Source organism: Simochromis diagramma, unplaced genomic scaffold, assembly GCF_900408965.1.
Source record: "Simochromis diagramma unplaced genomic scaffold, fSimDia1.1 OVJJ01000585.1, whole genome shotgun sequence".
Lineage (NCBI taxonomy): Eukaryota > Metazoa > Chordata > Actinopteri > Cichliformes > Cichlidae > Simochromis > Simochromis diagramma.
In genome coordinates, this window is record NW_024387398.1 from 4,590,165 (window position 1) to 4,608,711 (window position 18,547).

Genomic DNA, 18,547 nt, shown 5'->3' on the forward strand with positions numbered 1-18,547 from the left:
GCTGTTTAAATATTTGATTTATTATCTGTCAGACATTGCATCGTAAGCCTGCAGCATAATTTATCTTGATTTTCTCTTGTTTGCTAAGCATTAATATGTACAAACGTAGTTACTTTGTTACGTTTACTGTTTTTGTGCATTTATGTGTGATGTGTGATGTAAAGACATCACGCCTTCAAATCAACCCGTCTGCGTTATTCTTCACTCCAACATCCAGTTCACATAATGTCAAATTAAAATACCACATGACCTCGAATTTCATCTCACCTAGATTTGAAATCCTTTTTAATAATATATAGTGTTTGATAAAACTGGCCATATGTTGAATTGCCTCCATTCATGAAAACACATACACTTCATATTTCAGTGTATGAGTTCTTTAAAGGTACACTGACAAGATGCCATGCATTGTTTCTCATGAACATCAACAAAATGTATTTCTTTGACCTGATTTTCACCTCTCATTGAACTAAATAATCCGCTGCTGGGAGATCTGTTTAAGTGAAAAAGCCTGGACAGACGAGTGAGATGCACTCTAATCCGAGTCGTCACTGCTGCAGTAGGAGCTGTCGCAGCACTCAGCCGTGTACAAAAAAGTGTGAATGTTGGGATTCAGCTTGGGTACCCAGTGGCGAGGCACCAGGAATGTTGCCAGGTTGAAAAGGTCCACAAAAACTTTGTATCGGTCACTAATTAAAAAGATCAAATATAGAATGATTTATTTAGTATGCGCAACTGTTCTGAATTTCGTCTTCTGAGAAGCAAAAAATAAACTGCGGTTCACATTTTATTTTACTCTTGTGTTGTTTCTTTGAACTTTAAATATATTGTCACTGTGCATTACAGAAGGAGCTGCTACATGACAAGTTAATTAAGATAAGCAGAGTAGCACTGTGCTGTCTTTATCTAAATTAACTCTGAAGTGTTTCGGATACTTGCTGTGTGAAAATAAATGTCTAATCATAACATTATTTTACATCATACAATACCTGACAGTTGATCTAAGATAGTGGTAGCCAGACGACCCCCCTGTGCCAGCTTTGCTGCCAATCATCCGGTGAACCATGCACACATGATTGTCTACAAAAAAGTAGGGGAGAAAACATCCAGGAATAGCCATTGTTATTTTGTCCATTGGCGATAGGTTGTATTGATCAGCGGGCATGGAGGATGTTATAAGGTTCTTCTGCCTCTTGGGTTCAAATCTAACTTTAAAGTTTAGTAACTTTGTAGGCTTCTTTGTTAGTCCAGTTCTGCCCTTGGGCAAAAAATAAAAACAACACACTGTAGAAAACAAATATACTTTCCTTTCCCCTCAAACTTTCTTACTCTGTTTACACGTAGCAAGCAATGGGGATGCCTCGGTACTTACATCTCCATTTCGTCATGAGGGTGTCGATATCCATGAGGGATGTGAGCAGCTGGAAGGGAACCTGGAACCTTGGCTCCTCCCTTAAAGGTAAAAAAAGAAGAAGATTTTATGTTTCACAGATTATAATGTAAAAAAGAAAACTATTTTCTCTACACATCAGCTATAACATGAGCACAACTATCACCTGTTCACTACCACCAGTAAGTTACCGTATTAAATTTTGCATCTGTTATCACCTTCCACTAACTTCAGTTACCTCTGTTGACTTTTGCATAGACTCAGTAAATCTCAAGTGACAATGTGTCCTTACCGCAACCATTTGAAAGAAAAAAAAGCCGGTTACCACACCTTTTAATAAAGCTTACATTTTCAGGCAGGTTTCACAAAGGGGCTTGTGATATGGAAAATTTATGTGGGAAGAACAAATGAGTACCCTTGCCTCAGGGACTAGCACTGAGGCGTTCTTGTGCAAGACTTTCCACTGAAGCTGTTTGCAGCCTCCAGGTGTTAACAACTTAAAACTATGAATAGGAAGCAAATATAACATACAGTGTCACCACTAGACCATTAAAGGTGAGGAAACCTTCTAAAACAAACTAAACATACCTGTAGAAGTATATCATCAGAGCGCCTTGCAGAGCCTTGTAAGAGAGTCTCCTCTCACCTTGTTAACGAAAGGGAACATTTTTATTTTCAAGGTAACAAAAAATGTTGGTGTTTACATCCTTTTGTAAACTAGAGTTTCAATTTTAAAGTCCACACCTTGCACAAGATAAGCTTCACTTTGTGTCAAATAGAGGCTGTAAATAAACATGATAAAGCCTCGGTGATTATGGCATCTGATTAAACACTTACCCTTGCTGACAAGGTGATCGTGGCGCTTTTCGTCAAACAGAGATGTGAAAATCTCCCTCTGTTTGACCATCTCTGCCATCAGTTCCTCTTTCTCTTCAGAATCAGGCATTTTCTTTAAAAGAAAATATGGGAGGAAAAAACAGCCGTCTCTGTCAGTCATCGGTGTACTCCAGGGACAGCAAAAAAAGAAAAGAAAAAAGTTTGTTCTGAAAGCTGGAGCCATCTCTTACCTCAATTTTCTCCTTCTCCTGATTTAACCCATCAAGTATATTGATTTCCAGCCTTTGCCAGAAATTGAAGCCATCCACCTCCAATCCAGGAGTTCTCTCCAGCCACTCCTGAAAGAACAGCCCAGGGTTTTTTCTCACATGTATGCTCTAGCACAGGGGTGAGCAATTAATTTCGCCAAAGGGTCACATGAGAAATTGGGACTGTCGTAGAGGGCTACACCATGGAGCTTATAGAGAGACAAAATTAATATTGAACAGAAATGGGTTCAGTTTATTGGTGTGGCCCTTTACAAAAGTCCCAGTTTGTCATGTGGCACCTTGGCAAAATTAATTGCCCACCAGTCCTCCAACAGGGCAAAGAACAACAAATTCACGTTCATTCTTTGTGTTTTAATTACTTACTAACTAAATCAAAAATGGTAGCCCTTCCACATGTATGTGGCTGTAAAACATACCTCAACTAACTTTAAAAGTGTTGGTTCCTGCTCAGTGGAGAGCAGCATCTCACTGTCATGGCCTTTAAAGTTGTCCCTGTAATGGCGTCTGTTGTATGGAACCCTCAGGTTGTCTGGAACTCCAATTTTGTTCTCCAAGAGCCGAAACTGGAGGCTTTGGAAGCCAGAGGCCGGAGACAGGTATTCCCTGTATACACAAATAAGCATGCATGTACACAGTTAAGCCAGAGTGCAACGTTGTGGAGGAGTGCATGTTATATTGCTTTTTGGAGAGGAGTTTACCTAAAGTCAAAAAAGTCCAAGGCTGTCATTGTTTCCAAAACCGCAAACTGGTCAACCAACAGTCTGAAGATCATCACAACCCTGTGGATGCGAGTGTTGACTTTGAGCATGTTACGTTCGTCTCGGACCTTCAGAGGAAGAGCAAATGTTAGGGGAATTATTGCTGATCATGTTTAAGCTTGTAGGTCAGGAAACAGTCTAATTAAATAACTAGTTCTTTTTGTATTTCCAACAATATTTTTTACAAGTATAACATATAATGTATATTTCTACCTAAGCAAGATGTTAAATTACAACTGCTGTTCTGCTATTAGTCTGTAAATACCTGATCACAAACTTTAGTATGACTAGTGAATGTAATTTTTTAAACAGAGGCACTGAGTGATTGTGACGGTGTTCTCCACTGATGGTTTTCTTTAAAATGCATTTTAAATCCTTCATCTTATTGACTTCATTTTTCTTATCAGCACTCAATCTTTAACATTTGCAGTGTGCATCTAAAAATAGTAGCAGCAGTGCAAGATACATTTCATTTTTCTCTGTTTTAATTATGAATTTATAATTGCTTAACCTTCTGTTACCACAGAAATATAACTCACATGACCGCTGATGAAGATCTCTCGCACAGAGTCCAGTTCAAACAAAATCTGTTTGAACCAAAGTTCATAGGCTAAAATGATAATAAAAAAAAGATCTTTAAGCGTCATAAATATATATAAGTATTTTATTTTGAGGTAAGGACAAAGGTCAGTAAGCAGTCAAGGCTTTTACATTTTTCTATTCACTGGTGGAGAAAGAGAGAAATGAAGGAAAAAAAGGTTGAACTATTCCTATTAGTGTGCAGCGGCTTCTCACACTAAGTGGATGCAACCAAAAACCTCCATATCCTTCACTATAGGGGTGAAAGAGTCTCCCTTTAATTTAAAATTGATTTTCCTTTTTCATTTTTCACCTGTCTCTAACTGTCTGTACACAAGGTGAAGGATTTACAATCAAATCAACATTTAAGTAAAGTTTATGACTGGATTCAATTTTGCTTTCTTGAGAAAATGAGAAAAAAATAATTTCAAACAAAATGAAGCTCAACTTACCTTGATGGGTGACAATGAAGAGGTGCTCATCATGGATCTTATTGGCTTTTAGTTCACTTTGCAGAACCTGAGCTGTGAGTATTTTGTCGAGCTGAGGGTTGGAAAGAGAGAAATCAATTGATATAAAAACTTTGATTGAACAACAAATGCAAATTTCAGTACAAATATAGATTTGTACCTGCAGGTAGTCTCCATAGATAATTCCTCCTCTACTGGCCTTGTTGACCCCTGCCTGGGAGTCATCCTCATCTTCTTCAGTTTTGGGAGGTTTATTTTTGAATAACCTGCAGTACAAAGAGAACACCTCTGGTTACCTGTTTTCCCATCAACAGGATTAGAAATGTAGGTAACATGTTTCTATTTAATGTATGTGGAAAAAAGGGGATAAAAATCCAAGAGTGTAAGTGTGATTAAAAATATGAACGCACAAATGCTTCTTCTCAAAGTACGGACATCCACTCATGACTTATTCAAATTGGTGGCAGCAAAGATGTATCCTTGTTCATCGACTAATATTTACTAAAAGAGTTTTCAACACAATCCGAGTTTTTAAAGACTTATCTTGTCCAATCAGTCACAAGTATACAATTACCATCCGGCCCGCCTCTATTTTTCCCTTGGAGCTGCTGTTTATCTTTACTCAGGACTGACGTCTGGACTTTGTTTGACCTGCTAAAAGAAGGGTCACGCAGACCAAAAATAATAAAATAAGGGCATATTATTTTTCTGCATTTACGAAGCTATCAGGAATATCAAATGACCTCCACATTATAAGGTTTTGAATTTGCAATGCATTGCTTGAGGGTTTTGATTTAGACGTGGCTGTCTTAGTCACTGGGCTTCAGTGTTTACACTCAGGGATACTCTGTTTATACTCTATGAAAAAACTGAACTTATAAAGATAAGATAGACAACACCTGTCCTTGCTGCGAAGACAAATATGGGCTTCATCTGTTTTTGCTTCTGAAATGTTACGAGGACTCTGTAGATGCAGCCCAAAGAAGGAAGAGAAATACTGCTTTTAGTATTTGGTGGTTTTAGCTGTAACAGGTTTAACCACTGATTAAAAATATAGGAGTGATTTTGCTTTAATTTAAAAATGGAAATCTCATTTCAACCAGGTCCTTAAAACAATTTCTCTATCTTAGAAATATTAAAGTTACAGTTACACCCCCCCCCAGCTTTTAGCGCTGGTTCATACAGTTCATTTTTATTGGATTATTTGAACCCAGCAAAACAGAAGTTCAGAAGTTGCTTTACCCAACTGCTTAAAACACTCTCACAATCTCATTGCTGCATCACAGACAGAGAATGTAAAGTGTATATATATATAGTCTCCATTGTATTTTTTTTTCTGCATCATAAGATTGTTTTTTCTTGTTGTGAAATAATTTGTTTACAATGGTGTTATAGCAAGTGTTTTTATATTAGATTTTTCAGGACCTTCTGTATTAGTGCGGAAGTCACGAGAAATCCCTGATGACCGTCTGTATGTCATTGAACTCAGCTGTAAATATTTGCAATTTGGTTAATATTCTATTTATGTTGGTGGAGATTGGAAATGCGTGGTTTTAAAGTTACTGAGTGCACATGATGTTTCCTTATAGTACTCCTTTAAGTACTTTTCTAAGTATTTCTTCTTATAAATGAGGTTCAGCGATATACATACCTTGAAGAGACGGAGTGTTTTTGTCCACTGCTTGTTGGAAGCTGAAAATGTCATTCATGTCACACTGTAATAGCTGCCATGCACATGGGAAATATTTGTTGTTCTCACAATCCACATGATCTGTGTAAAAATAGTTCTGTTGCTCCCCACTACCCGAGCCACATCACAACACACACACAGTGCTTTTGAACAACAGTGAACTCCGTTTCATCCGCGTGAAACTAAGAATCCACAGTCCACTCTCTCTAAATCGTCCCTGAGATCATTAGCTCTCTCTGTTTGTTTTTTTTTCCAACACTCTTTGCAGACTTACCAAGTAGTACCATCAGCGTGCGCAACAGTTCTCAGAAGATCAGAGGAATGATAACAAGCAGCTATTTCTGAATTGGGACATGGCACAAGCCTAGCATTATAAGGCTTCACGCTGAGCAAGAAGAGCAGCAAGAACCCCAAAAATCCTTTGTTCTTGTTCTCATTTAGTTGGGATGAATGGGATGCTGGTGGAGAAACGGCTACAGTGGATGAGATGTTTGTGAAGACACGAGACCTATTACGGTACATTTGCAAGTCTCACAAATACGACATTTATTATGACATGCCTTACTGAGTCAGACTGAGACTGAGTTACTAATTAAAAAAGGCAGGGATAAATCATTTTCTTTTTCTCACTGCCATGTGAAATGAAAGTTAACCATCTCTATCCACCCCCTCTCTTCTCCCTGTCCTTTAACAGGTATAAAGTCCTGGAATAAATCAATGTCATCTTTGTCTTCAGCTCGGCCTTCATATATAAATCACTGGACTCTTTATCCTCACAGTTAAACACAATCAGTGCATTTATAATTTAAATGTAGCAACAAATGTATTACAAAATGTAGCAAACAGATTAAGTAATAACTGTTCTTTTTGCTGTAGGCATCCTCTAAGTGGGAACTCCAGCAACACTTGAGGGAAGATGAACAACTTTAATAATAGACCAACGCGTTTCGGCTTGTGGCCTTCATCAGGGTCCCTGATGAAGGCCACAAGCCGAAACGCGAATTCTTTTATCCTCTCCATGCACCTTGGAAGCAGGTGAAGTTGTGCCAGAAAATTCGTTTTGCTGCGGCATCCTCTAAGTGGCAAACATCACAAAGAAAATATTTATACACTCTAATATTTTACCTTCTGTTTCTGTTGTTAGTTCAAACATTTTCTTTTAGAAAAATTGCACCTGTTTGATCCTTTTTTAAGTCGCTACTATTTAAGTTTAGTCAAATTTCCTGCATTTGGAAATCCTGCCAAAAATACTGTTACACATCAATCTTATTTTATCTCTACAGGTCCTGTTGATTTTTCATCAAACGGAAGCTCGACGAGTTGTCAGCTCAAAGTGAGTAAAAACAATAATGAAACTGCATTTGCTTGTGTGCTTGTTTGTTGGCAGAAGGGACAAACCATATCTTTTATGAGTCACGGACTACATGTTTAAATTTAACTTCCCCCTGGACATTTAAGATTTAAAATGTGCGTTGTCTCCGTCTGTTGATTATTAATGTGCTCATAATTATCTAATAAGCTCGGTTGATGAACATGATTGCACATATTTAACATCGCATCGACGTTCGCCGCTTTGTTACTGTAAATTCACCTTCGCTTTAAATTACTGCAGCTGTCTTTAGTCTCAGCTTTTTGTCAGATGATTTTATATGAATCTGAGGAGAGGAGATTTTTGTCAAAGCTCGCTTCAATTCCCTACATCTCTAGACTTGAATCAGAATTTATACTTGTAGATATTTCTTCAGTACTGTAACAGCTATTTTGATATAAAGTCCCCGAGCCACTTGAAAGTCAAAATCAACCACCTAAATAAATCAAGCCCGTTGACGTCAAACTGAAGTGTCATATGATCTTTGGTTTCATCTTCAGGTATCCAAGAGGGGGACATGTAGAGTGTGAAATCATTTCATGTTTGATGGTGTGATCTCATGCCGCTACCTCCATCTGAAAAAAAGAATTATGAAACATGCTTGATTTTTTTTCTCTGTTGCTCTGATGTGGTTATTGCACAATGCTTTTGGTTCTTTGATGTTCTTGCAAAGTTCTGCCATCTCTTTTATGTAAGCCTTTGAAGTAGAGCTAGTTGCACTGCATAGTGATATGCCGCACTGTTGCTCTGGCAGTGTGGTCACAGTGTGATACTGCAGCAGTACTGGCGTTCATTTTAATATTACTAGTTTAACTATTCCATTTGATGTCTCTTTAAATTAACCTGGAGTCTTTTCCCTCCCAACATCTGGCTTACTAATCGCTAGAATTTCACCAAATTATTTGAAGTTGGATCTCAAAGAAACAATATTTCTGATCCTTATGAAGGAACAGTAATAATTGCTGTTATAACAAGTGTGCTGCGATAAAGCAGGTCAGCCGGATGACTTTCTGAACTATGTGCTTTGTACCACTAGGGAGCATCAGAGGGCTTTTAAGAGAATGAAAGATTTGAATACTTCATATTTGGCATAGTCAAGTTTGTATTAGAATTCCGCTATTTTTTTTTCCAGCAGGGGTTTGAAATGCTTTGTATGGATATATCAAAACAAATGGGGATTCGTATAAGTTCACTATAATTTCAACGTGAAGAACAACAGACGATGGCTCACAGGGGAACTTTAATAAAACATTTCATTAAAAGTTGGCAGTGAATGGGTGTGATATACCCAAAGGGATTCTGATGAAAACTTTGAAGGCATGTATTTCAGATTTTGTGCTGAGAAACATTAAAAGAGATGCACCTTTGTTGGGCTGTGTGTCATAAAATATTTTAAATGGAGAAACAAAACCCCCAACAACATATAAAGAAACTGGGGGAAGCAGAGAAGCTGAGCGGAGGACAAAAACAACAGTGTAAAACAACTTTTGAGCAAAGAATATTCGGCTCCCATTTGGTTTGAAATGCTGTTTGAAGTTTACCACGAAAAAGAAATCACTTTCATATGAAAGGGTTATTTTCAGACTTATACATTCCAACATCCAAACTCTTCTGCGCTTTGATGAAAAACACCGGAAAAGGTGATCACAGCCTAAATGTAATTTTGAGAAAATAAGCTTTTTATGTTCACACGCAAATTTATCCTTTGTGATAATGACGCTGACTGACTAGACTTTTAGTCAACTGTCTATACTTCAGCTTAATTAAACTTAAAATTTCTTCATCAATTTACATACTTCAGAATGCCTTCGAGCAGCTGACTTCAAAGTAATGCTTCATTTGTCTTCTAGGGCTTTGTAGCTCAGAAGATTTATTTTAAATCATTAATCTAATTTGAGAATTTGATGGGGTTTTGGCACTGCTTTTATTTTATTTTGGAATACTAGTGCTTTATGTATGTTGCTATTTGGGAATGCTTCTGAAGATCAATCAAAATCAGCATCCGATTAGTAGTAGTCTGATTATGTGTTGCAGTTTCATTTTCACCTATATCTGCACAGTGATTCTTGTAGATTCAAATGTTTTTTGACATTTTTAACAATTAGAACTAAAACACTGTCGGACCAAAAAAGTCAATAACAAACTCGCCTTGATAAAGCTTGGCCCTAACACTGCTAATGAACACCCTTAATATCAAAAAAGTCTCACTTCAGAAATCTAAAAAACAACACACCCGAAAGAACCCCAATATCATTTTAATTAGTGCATTTAACATTCAAAAAAATGATACCTACCGAGAACATGGATGTGATCTATATTTGTATCCACTGTTGTTGTTTATGTGAGATGGGTTCATGAAATATTTGTGTTGATGAATTATTCATTGGACAGGAAAGCCAAGTCAAAAGGCATTATGCCCAATAAACATTAAATTTAGTGGAAGTAATAGTTGACTGCAAGTTATAGATACATCACCACTTCTAAATACTTGTCACCACATGCACAGGTTTCTGTTACTTACTTAAACAGAGCATTGTGAAGAAGCCCCAAATTAGCTGTATTTGAAAGAATGACAAAAATAAATAAATAATTAAATAAATATATATCTATATATATAGATATATAGATAGATATATAATTTTTTTTTTTGAATCAATGTCTCACATAAAACTAAAAGAACGAAAATAAAAATCAGCTGGACTTTATTTATGTATAAACACAACATAAATTACTGTTAAGATGACTAGTACAGACATTTATTCAGTTTCTTAAAAAAATGCCATAAAACTCTTGCATAATTTACAAAATGTGGTGTCCCTGTGCTATCCAAGACAAAGCTGTGCTTTGTCCCACCGGGCAAAGTTCTTCATACCTTTGCTGTCCTTTTGTTGTTGTTGTTTTTTTTTCTTTTTGTTGTTTTTTTTCTCACAATGAATATCAGGTACCGCATTTAAACACGTTTCTTTTTTTTTTCTGTTTAAAATTATCTCAACAAGAATAAGACATTTTGATGTTTACAGTGCTAAATCTGGTATACATAGTGGTTGTTTGGTGAGAATATTTCTATAATCAGAAGTCTCTGATTTCAAAACAGAACAAAACAAATACTCAAGGACACTGCTTGCTCTGGGACTGCACCCACGAGCCTGGTACTTCTAGAGAAGTGCAGATATGCATAATGTAAACATTTCCTCTGCTCTTACAATAATTTGTTGACCCAACTTTCCTTGATGAAAACAACAAAAAAACCAAAAAACCCAAACACCTAAATTAGCTCACTGATTCCTTAAAGACACCACTATTCCTCTGTTTCAGAGTCCAGAAGGCTTGTGCTACAGAGGAACTGACCTGTAACTGCCATGTTAAGGCGTAGCGTAGTTGAACATTTACTCTGTAGTGTCCAGGTCACAATGCACAGCATTGTTTTTAACTACTTCTGTTTTTCTCCTCTTTTGTTTTTCTTTTTTCTTTGTTCCTTTTTTTTTCTATTTTTATACAAAAACACAATAACACTCAGGGCACCCACCAGCAACTATTAATTAAAGTTGCTTTTCATTTCTGTCGACTGGAGAGTCTTCACCAAAACAAAGTCTCTTTGGCAGAAAGTACACCTGGTATTGTTACCTCTTCCCAATTTCACTTTGCCGAAGAAAGTGGATGTTATTAGTGCTGTCTGCTAGTTCTGGGTACTGCTCGATGGAAAGCACATAGTACCCATCATATCCCAAAACTTTGCCACTACTCAGAAGCTGCCTCTTCTCCCCTTCTGTCCAGGGGCGAACCCCTTCCTCACCGTCCCTCACTCGCTGCTGCTCTTTGGCCCATGCGCCTGCCAGGGCACGCTGACGTGCAAGCTCGATAACTCGCGCTTTCTCCTCATCCACTGTGGATCCGTAGCGGATATGGAAAGCCAGAGCGCCAGCACGAATCTCCACATCTGCAAATCGCCGAGTTCGACTGTCCATGACTGTGGTGGACTGGGAAACAGTCACATTGACACCATTCTCAAGAGTCTTGTGTCCACTAGTGAGGTGTAACGCAGCAAGGTCAGCATCTGGAAGGCCTGGCTTGACAAAGTAGTGGGTGTCTCGCCCTTCTATAGTAAAGTGGAGGTCTTCTAGATAGAAAGCATTGTTGAGGATTGATGCAACCTTGATACAGTCCTCACTGGCCACGTTGAGTGTGTGAGTGTGGACACTGCCCTTGTAGATGGCAAACATAACAGCCCTTCCGATGGGAGACATTGCAGCTGAGAACCACAGCCAAGACTTTTCACCTCTCCGACCTCTATTGAGATGGACCTCTGGCAGCCGCTCGAATGACAAGAGAGAGTGTGCTTGTCTGGTTACTTCCTGCTGGACCCCAGAGATAGACTGTAGGAAAAGTGCAGTGAAACGTTAATGCCTGAACATGGCAGAACCTGACTCTCCAGGCCATTTAGAACCAGCTACTGCTCTGCTTCAGAGAGTTTTTCATCCCCATCCAAGATAATGGTGTTTTCAAGCTGTGTTCTCAAGCCAAAAGTAGATAAATCCCCCATGACAATTTTACTGCAACACTTTTTTTGTGTTAAGGCCTTAGACCAAAGGAGCCAAGCATCAAAAAGTAGTTTTAACAGTAGCGACACCAGAATATTATTTAGAAAATTAGACAGCTTTAAAATATGTTCAGCTCGTAACTAAACTCAGACAGCGCAAAGAAAACTTTTCCTTATTTTCTGTTTATTATTATGCAAATATGGCCCAATTAAAACAGATCTTCTATGAAATGCAATGCAGTCCAATTAGGAAATGGCAGCTTCAAAATACAGAGGTAAAAGGAAAACAATGGGAGGAAAAAAAACTAACACCTTTTTTGTAATCTGGTCATCTGTAGAAGCAAAGGTTTTGTCTCAGTCGCTCTTCAGTTTATTTTGGGTTCAGTTTTGTCTGAGAGACATTAATTTTACCCACCGGCAGATCATCCCACAGCTGACTCTTCCTCAGTTCATACGATGGCATGCTCAAGTCAAACTTTGGGACTGGAAAACCAGGAATGGTGTTGTGAAGATGGAAACCAAAAGTTACTAGCCAGGTGTTAACATCTGAAAAAAGGAAATGAATTGAGGTCAAAATCTAAAGTTCTAACTATAGTTAAAGATTTGAAAATGAACTAGCTGCAAGAGTATGGCTGGTATAGTTTAAATGTGCTGACACAGTGACAGTGTGCGTGTGTGTGTCATGATGCCAAAATGTGGTCCTGGGGAAAAATATTCTAGAGGATATTTGTAACTCCCTGTGAGACTTATCATCAGCTGCGCCTTGAGGCAACTGTTGTGATTTGGCACTGTATAAATAAAATTGAATTGAAAATCAAATTGAATTGAATCTGGTTAAGAAATGTGATATTTTCCACAATTAATATGGTGAGATAGCATATTGGTGTCATGGCTGCTGTGATTCCATCTCAGACTGATCTTTAGCGAGAGTGAATTTCTTGAGTACTCACTTTAGTGCATGTTTAACGCTAATTTGATGCTTTTGAAAACTGCATATTGAATAAATTAATAGCTTATATGAATATACATGCAATATTCAGATGTTAATAAAGCTAAATTGGATCATCAGATCAATGACAATCATCACAGCTGTTTAGCAGATTATGGATTAGACTGAAAATTAACTGGCAATTCAATGTTTTCAGGAAAAGCTGCCAAGTATTTGCTTTTTCTTGCTGCTTCTTGATAAACAGAAAAAAAATGCTTGGCAGAAAAATCAATCATGAAAATAATAGCAATTGTTGCAATAGCACGAGCAGCTTCAGGTGCACATCTTACCTGCAACGTATTCTTTAACTTCATGGACTTTGCTGATGGGGTTGTTATTTCTGAACATGTACAGATTAAAAGGGACTGGCTCTTTGCCAATTTTTTTCCAAGCAGAAACATCTGGAATGGTCCACCTTCCAGACATTATATCATAATCCTTCTCCCCAAAGTGCAACAGTTTAGTCAGAGGATCATAAAGGCCCCCGTGAAAGCCGAGCACAAGCTGGAAATCTGGGTTAGAGTCCAAGTAGACCTCACCATATGCTGTGTATAGAAGCTGTTTGACCAGGAGGCCGTTGCTTGTGAAGACAGCCAGAGGTGTGCCGGTGTTATCACAAGCAATATAGAACTCCTCTCCACTGCTGATCTCCATAGCAAACACGTGGCCTTGTAGGTCATAGTAGAGTGAGGTGATCTCTGAACTTGAGTGGTTGTATACGTGTGTTATTCGAGCCGGATAGCTCAGATCTGCATAAAAGTACTGCAGGTGCTGGCCCAGGCTGCTCTTTGTGGATACTCTTCGGCCAAGTCCATCATAACGATACTGAATTGTCCAGCCGCTGCTCTTGCTATAAACCCGTACCAAAAGGCCTTTAGAGTTGTACTCAAAGATTTCTGCTCCCCTCTGACGAAGAAAACCATCTTCATCCATTCTATACTGGATGTCCCCGAGCCGGGTGATGCGGTCTCGCAGGTCGTAACGCAGAGGTAAAAGTCTGGCACTGTTTCCTGCATTCAGCAGGTGCAGATTTCCATTAAGGTCATAAGTATAGCGCCACATCACTTTGTCGTTTAAGAATACAGTCTGGAGCTGGCCATCCACATCATACTCATAGCTGTACTTGGTGGTATTAGCAAAAGGACCAATCTTGATCTCTCGCTTGGTGACTCTGCCCACATCGTCATATTGGAAAGTAATCCAGTACATGAGTGACCGAAATATCTCATACTGGATTTCCTTGATGCGTCCATGTGCATCAAAGTGTTTGGTATATGTCATGACTGCAGTGGATATGATCTGATTTATATCATAGTAGATCACCCCAAACTTTCCAAACTGCTCAACCTTTCCTGAGATGTCATCAAACTGGTATAAGTCGATGGGAAGTGGCGTTTCGTTTATGACGCCTTGTACACTGGTGACACGCAGGCTGCTGTCATAAGTATAATCAAAGCGTGCATTGACCATGCCATCCTCACTGAAGCGGAAAATCTGCCGGTCGACCAGGGGACCCACTTGCCGGTAGCGAATAGAGCAGATGAAACCTTCATTTTGCAGGTTGACAGTCTTCAGCACACCTGCTGTTTCATCATAGGTGAAGCTGACCCTTGTGCTGTCATACAGGATCTCTGACAGTTTATTCTGCCTGCGGTACCTGTACAGGACTCTCCGGCCTGTGCCAAAGTGACCTATTCTCAGCAGGAGGCCATCTTCACTGTAGTCCACCGCTACTGAGGCATTGCTCTCTGGCGGGTGATAAAGGTTCCTGTAGTAACCCACTGAACGAATGGTCTGCATGGTGTAGCGGGCCACACTTGGCATGGTGACAGCAGATAGACGGTCGAGAGAGTCAAAATCGAATATATACTGTCGCTGGCTGTGAAGCAGGAGAACCATGGACTAAAAGGAAAAGAGAAAATAGGGAATATTTCCTTAAGTTGGATAATATTTCTGAAATGCAAGACATCCTGAGTGCAAGCAGGGTGTAGTTAGATATATGAAATATAGACTGAGTAGTATTACTGTTTTTAGTTGTACTGCCTATTGTCTAATTATTGAAAAAGGTAATAAAAATACTACATAGACCTCTGTGACAATCTTTATGTTTACAGTGTAAAATACATAAATGAATAAAAATCTACTCCTTAACTAGTTCCATGCTAATGACTCACTGTGCAAATAGAAGTAATATTTATTTTTAACTCCTCTTAGCCAGAAAGTCTTATTTTAGCTAATTTACAGTAGATGCAGTTAGGAGTTTGGCCTGCCTTCCAAGCATTTACCACTTTTTTTCTGTTAAATTGTCAAGCCCAGTCATCCGTTGCTACACTGAGGTTTCCTGTGCTCCCTGAGCCTCCTGTGTTACTTGTGTCAGAGTGTTGACATGGCCGCTCCAGGTCACGCAACACAAGGATGCAGCCAGTGACTGCTAAGAAAAATCTCTGCATATGTTTGTAGCAGAGCGTCCCTCTGCAATTTTAAAAACACTGCAAAACAACTAAAGAATATTTATGTGGAAAAAAGGGAGAGAACGATATAGCACCGAGTTGCTCTTTCCTGTTTGACATGCACCACTTGAAAGGTTAGATTTTTAATTCTTGCAGTAAATTTTTCATAATATACATATGCAAAATTACACTCTTTAAGATGGAGTTTGGTCATAATGTATTGGTATTGATCAATGAAGCACATTCTTAGAATTTAAACACCACAGCAACCTGAGTGTTCAAGTTTGCTTTAACCGAACATATTAATAAACCATTAGAACGCAGTGTATGCATTATTTAGATGTTGCCAATTAATATGTGATAAATACACTCTTACAAGAATTCAACTTGTTTTTGGTAACCCAGCTGTAATTTTAGCAAGTGGAGACGGAGTCAGATGGTGAGGTGTAGAGTTTTAGAAGGTTTCAGGTATTAGAGGTATGTAATTGCTGTCTGTTATTTAGCAAGATCACACAAATTCTATTAAGCTGAATTCCTTAAAGGTATTTGCCCAATTGATGAATCCAGTGATTTCAAGATAACTTCTTTAACATTGCAAAATTGAGCACTGGCCTTGGAATAGTGTACATATTTTGTTACTGCTACTGTAGAGACTGTGGACAATATTAAACATAAATATTGCTTCCCAGCATTTTTTTCCACTGGTGGAACCTTGGTAAGACAGACAGCAATTTAAAGAGTATACTGTTTTATTGCATATTGACTGTATCCAGAATGCAGTATCACTAAGTCATTTCATGTCTTTTTGCTCCCAGAATTTTGATGACTGGGTTGAGTTATAGGATGGTAGTTACAGATGAAAGTGCCAGATTGTCCTGTGCAGGGAAACCAACTGGACATTTTTAATTCTAAAGCTTATAAACGACAAAGTCATTGCCTAGTCCCTCTATAATAAGCTCTGGTACTTGGCAAATTGTAGCTGATTTTTCTTGTAAAATAATGTTATGTTAGGGGCTTGACTCGCCCTGTAGTGATATATGCAGATGAGCCTGCTGTACAATGCATCTTACATATTGCTTCCTCTAGTCATGTTATTTTCTTACCTGCTCTAGGTAGGTGTAGCTCCATATCTTCCCATCAGCAAACACCCTGGAAATCAGGCGGCCTTGGCTATCATACTCAAGCCTCTCAGTGGTAGGACCTCTCTGCAGGGCACTGATCTGCCCACTGCTTGTGCGACTGACATTAACTGGCAGCAGCTTACTGCTGGGTACCCAGAGAACTGGATGTCCTGCGGTGTCATAAATAATCTTTAAGAGGAACTTCCTGTGGTCATCATAAATTTTCTCTGTCCTTAGGGTGCGATCATAATCAACGGAAAGAATGTTCCGTCCGTTCACCTGTGGGGGTGAAAAAAAAAATCAAGTTAAAATTGGGTTAGACCAAAAAATTCAAAATAAATAAAACTTCTCCTAAAACTAGTGATAATATAGTTTTGATGCTTGAAAATAACAAATGAGGACTGATTATACAACAGTACAAATTTAAGAACAAATACTTTGACTTGATATCACTGGTCTTTGTCAGGATGGCTCTTTAAACTGTATTCATAGATTTTTTTTTTTTACTACAGTTGTCACAGAGATTAACACCTCCTTCACGAGGCTCATTAAACTGAGAGACACTTTGGCGATCGTTCAGGTACACTTAAATCACAACCTCCTAAATTCAGTGGAGACAAAAATTACCGTGAGCCAAAGTAACCACCCAAGTTAAGTTCATGAAGTGCCTTAAATCATAAGACCCGTGTCAGATTCTAGGAAGCAGGAGTAAGAAAAGGAGGAGTCATGTACAGTACTAGAATATTGATAACCCTCTACATCAGGGTAAATGTTGTGACTGACAAATCTCTATTGAAGGAAAAGAGTGCAGAAATATTTTCCAAGGTTATAATAAGGACAGAGACACAGCCACCAATATGAATTTGGACAGTTTGATCTGGATTTTGCATAAGTAAGTTGGTTGGATTATCTAAACGTGCTACAAGGAAAAAAAAGTTAAAGAAAAGCCTTAACATACCCTCAGCTTGCGTCCAAACACGATAACTTTCCCTCTGGCTTGTTCTTTGCGGAAGCGCCACTCTACCAAGTTTTGCCCACTCTCCCCTGGCAAGCTCATGTTGCGTCTGGCTACAGTCGGGTTGGCAGCGCCTGCCAGGATGTGGGGCTCTGTCTGGTAGTGGGTGTCCATCCCGTTGGCATAGGTAATCCTGAGCGAATTGTCATACCCCACTTGGTAGCTACTTCTACACTGGTCTGTTGATAGTAGACAAGAAGTGAAACTTTTGAGGCAGTTACACACTGGAACTGATGCTAACAGTCTTCTGGGTTGATCAATGGTTGTCAGTGAAGATGCTACAAGTTCTTAGCATTTCAAATTAGTACATTTTAAAATGAAGAACGATCATGGATGACGTGCTAAAATAACTGGGCCATCTGGCTCAGGCGGAGCGCAGAAACCACTTAGTTACAAGGTTGATACATCTCCCTGACACCCAAACCCACACACTGAGAGAGTAATCATTTACACTGTCGTCTGTCAGGCTTTCGTAATGATACACGACTTCAGCTTACTCAACATGGCCCCGCCGACCCCTGGAACAATGACAAATAACAACTTACAAAATAGCCAACTGAGCTGGGGTGATGCGATTCGAGGCCTTACCCTGAGCCAAAGTGTAGAAGGCACGGACAATTGAGGTATTTGTTGTGATGCTGATTTCCTCCTCTGTCATGGAGCTTTCAATATCCACCGTCAAAGCGCTGTATAGGTCCGTGTACAAGTTATTCACCATTCCAGTGGGAAACGTCACATTCATTAGGCGTCCTTCACTGTCATAGCTGGTTGACAAAAAGAACATCGAATGACAAAGCATTGATATGTATGAGGGCTCTCATAGTGCCACAGTGCATTCAATTATCAGCTCTTTTATACTCGTTGAGTAAAACCATCGACTTTCTTGTAATTAAAATGTCACATGTTCAATTTCCTGAGCATAAGTGAAGGCATGTCTGTATAAACCCTAGGCAAAATCCAAATATTTAATATGGGAGAGTGACACATCTCATCAGCTATCACGTTCATATAAAAAAAATTACAGAGACTTGTAATGAATTCAATTATTTGGATGATTGATGTGCCATTATAATC

General features: G+C 38.8%; 2 protein-coding genes across 9 annotated transcripts in view; both read right to left on the bottom strand.

The window, feature by feature from the left end:
* Window positions 1–135: 135 nt before the first annotated feature.
* Window positions 136–4,846, bottom strand: tdo2a (tryptophan 2,3-dioxygenase a). Its single transcript, XM_040010364.1, has 12 exons — window positions 4,714–4,846; window positions 4,464–4,569; window positions 4,286–4,376; window positions 3,794–3,864; window positions 3,195–3,322; window positions 2,913–3,099; window positions 2,458–2,565; window positions 2,228–2,339; window positions 1,979–2,036; window positions 1,373–1,452; window positions 990–1,080; window positions 136–689 (listed from the first exon to the last, which is right to left on the bottom strand). The coding sequence occupies exons 1-12, from the start codon at window positions 4,746–4,748 to the stop codon at window positions 536–538; spliced, it is 1,221 nt and encodes a 406-aa protein (XP_039866298.1). The 5' UTR covers window positions 4,749–4,846; the 3' UTR covers window positions 136–535.
* Window positions 4,847–10,047: 5,201 nt separating this feature from the next.
* Window positions 10,048–18,547, bottom strand: part of si:dkey-237h12.3 (teneurin-3) — a 132,357-nt gene continuing 123,857 nt past the window's right edge. For all 8 annotated transcript variants that reach the window (XM_040010185.1, XM_040010186.1, XM_040010191.1 and 5 more), the window contains 6 exons: window positions 18,062–18,237; window positions 17,417–17,652; window positions 16,441–16,737; window positions 13,178–14,789; window positions 12,315–12,445; window positions 10,048–11,735 (listed from right to left, as the gene is read on the bottom strand). In XM_040010185.1, coding sequence (XP_039866119.1) covers window positions 10,983–11,735; window positions 12,315–12,445; window positions 13,178–14,789; window positions 16,441–16,737; window positions 17,417–17,652; window positions 18,062–18,237 — 3,205 coding nt within the window. In that variant the 3' untranslated portion in view covers window positions 10,048–10,982. The remainder of the gene's footprint in view (window positions 11,736–12,314; window positions 12,446–13,177; window positions 14,790–16,440; window positions 16,738–17,416; window positions 17,653–18,061; window positions 18,238–18,547) is intronic.

Bases quoted from the DNA above. Each gene is read 5' to 3' on its own strand.
- tdo2a (XM_040010364.1), bottom strand. From the start codon at position 4,748: ATGAGTGGATGTCCGTACTTTGAGAAGAAGCATTT. The intron at 4,377-4,463 runs GTACAAATCTAT...TCCAACCCTCAG, and splicing joins TCTATGGAGACTACCTGCAG to CTCGACAAAATACTCACAGC. The intron at 3,323-3,793 runs GTGAGTTATATT...CTTCCTCTGAAG, and splicing joins AGATCTTCATCAGCGGTCAT to GTCCGAGACGAACGTAACAT.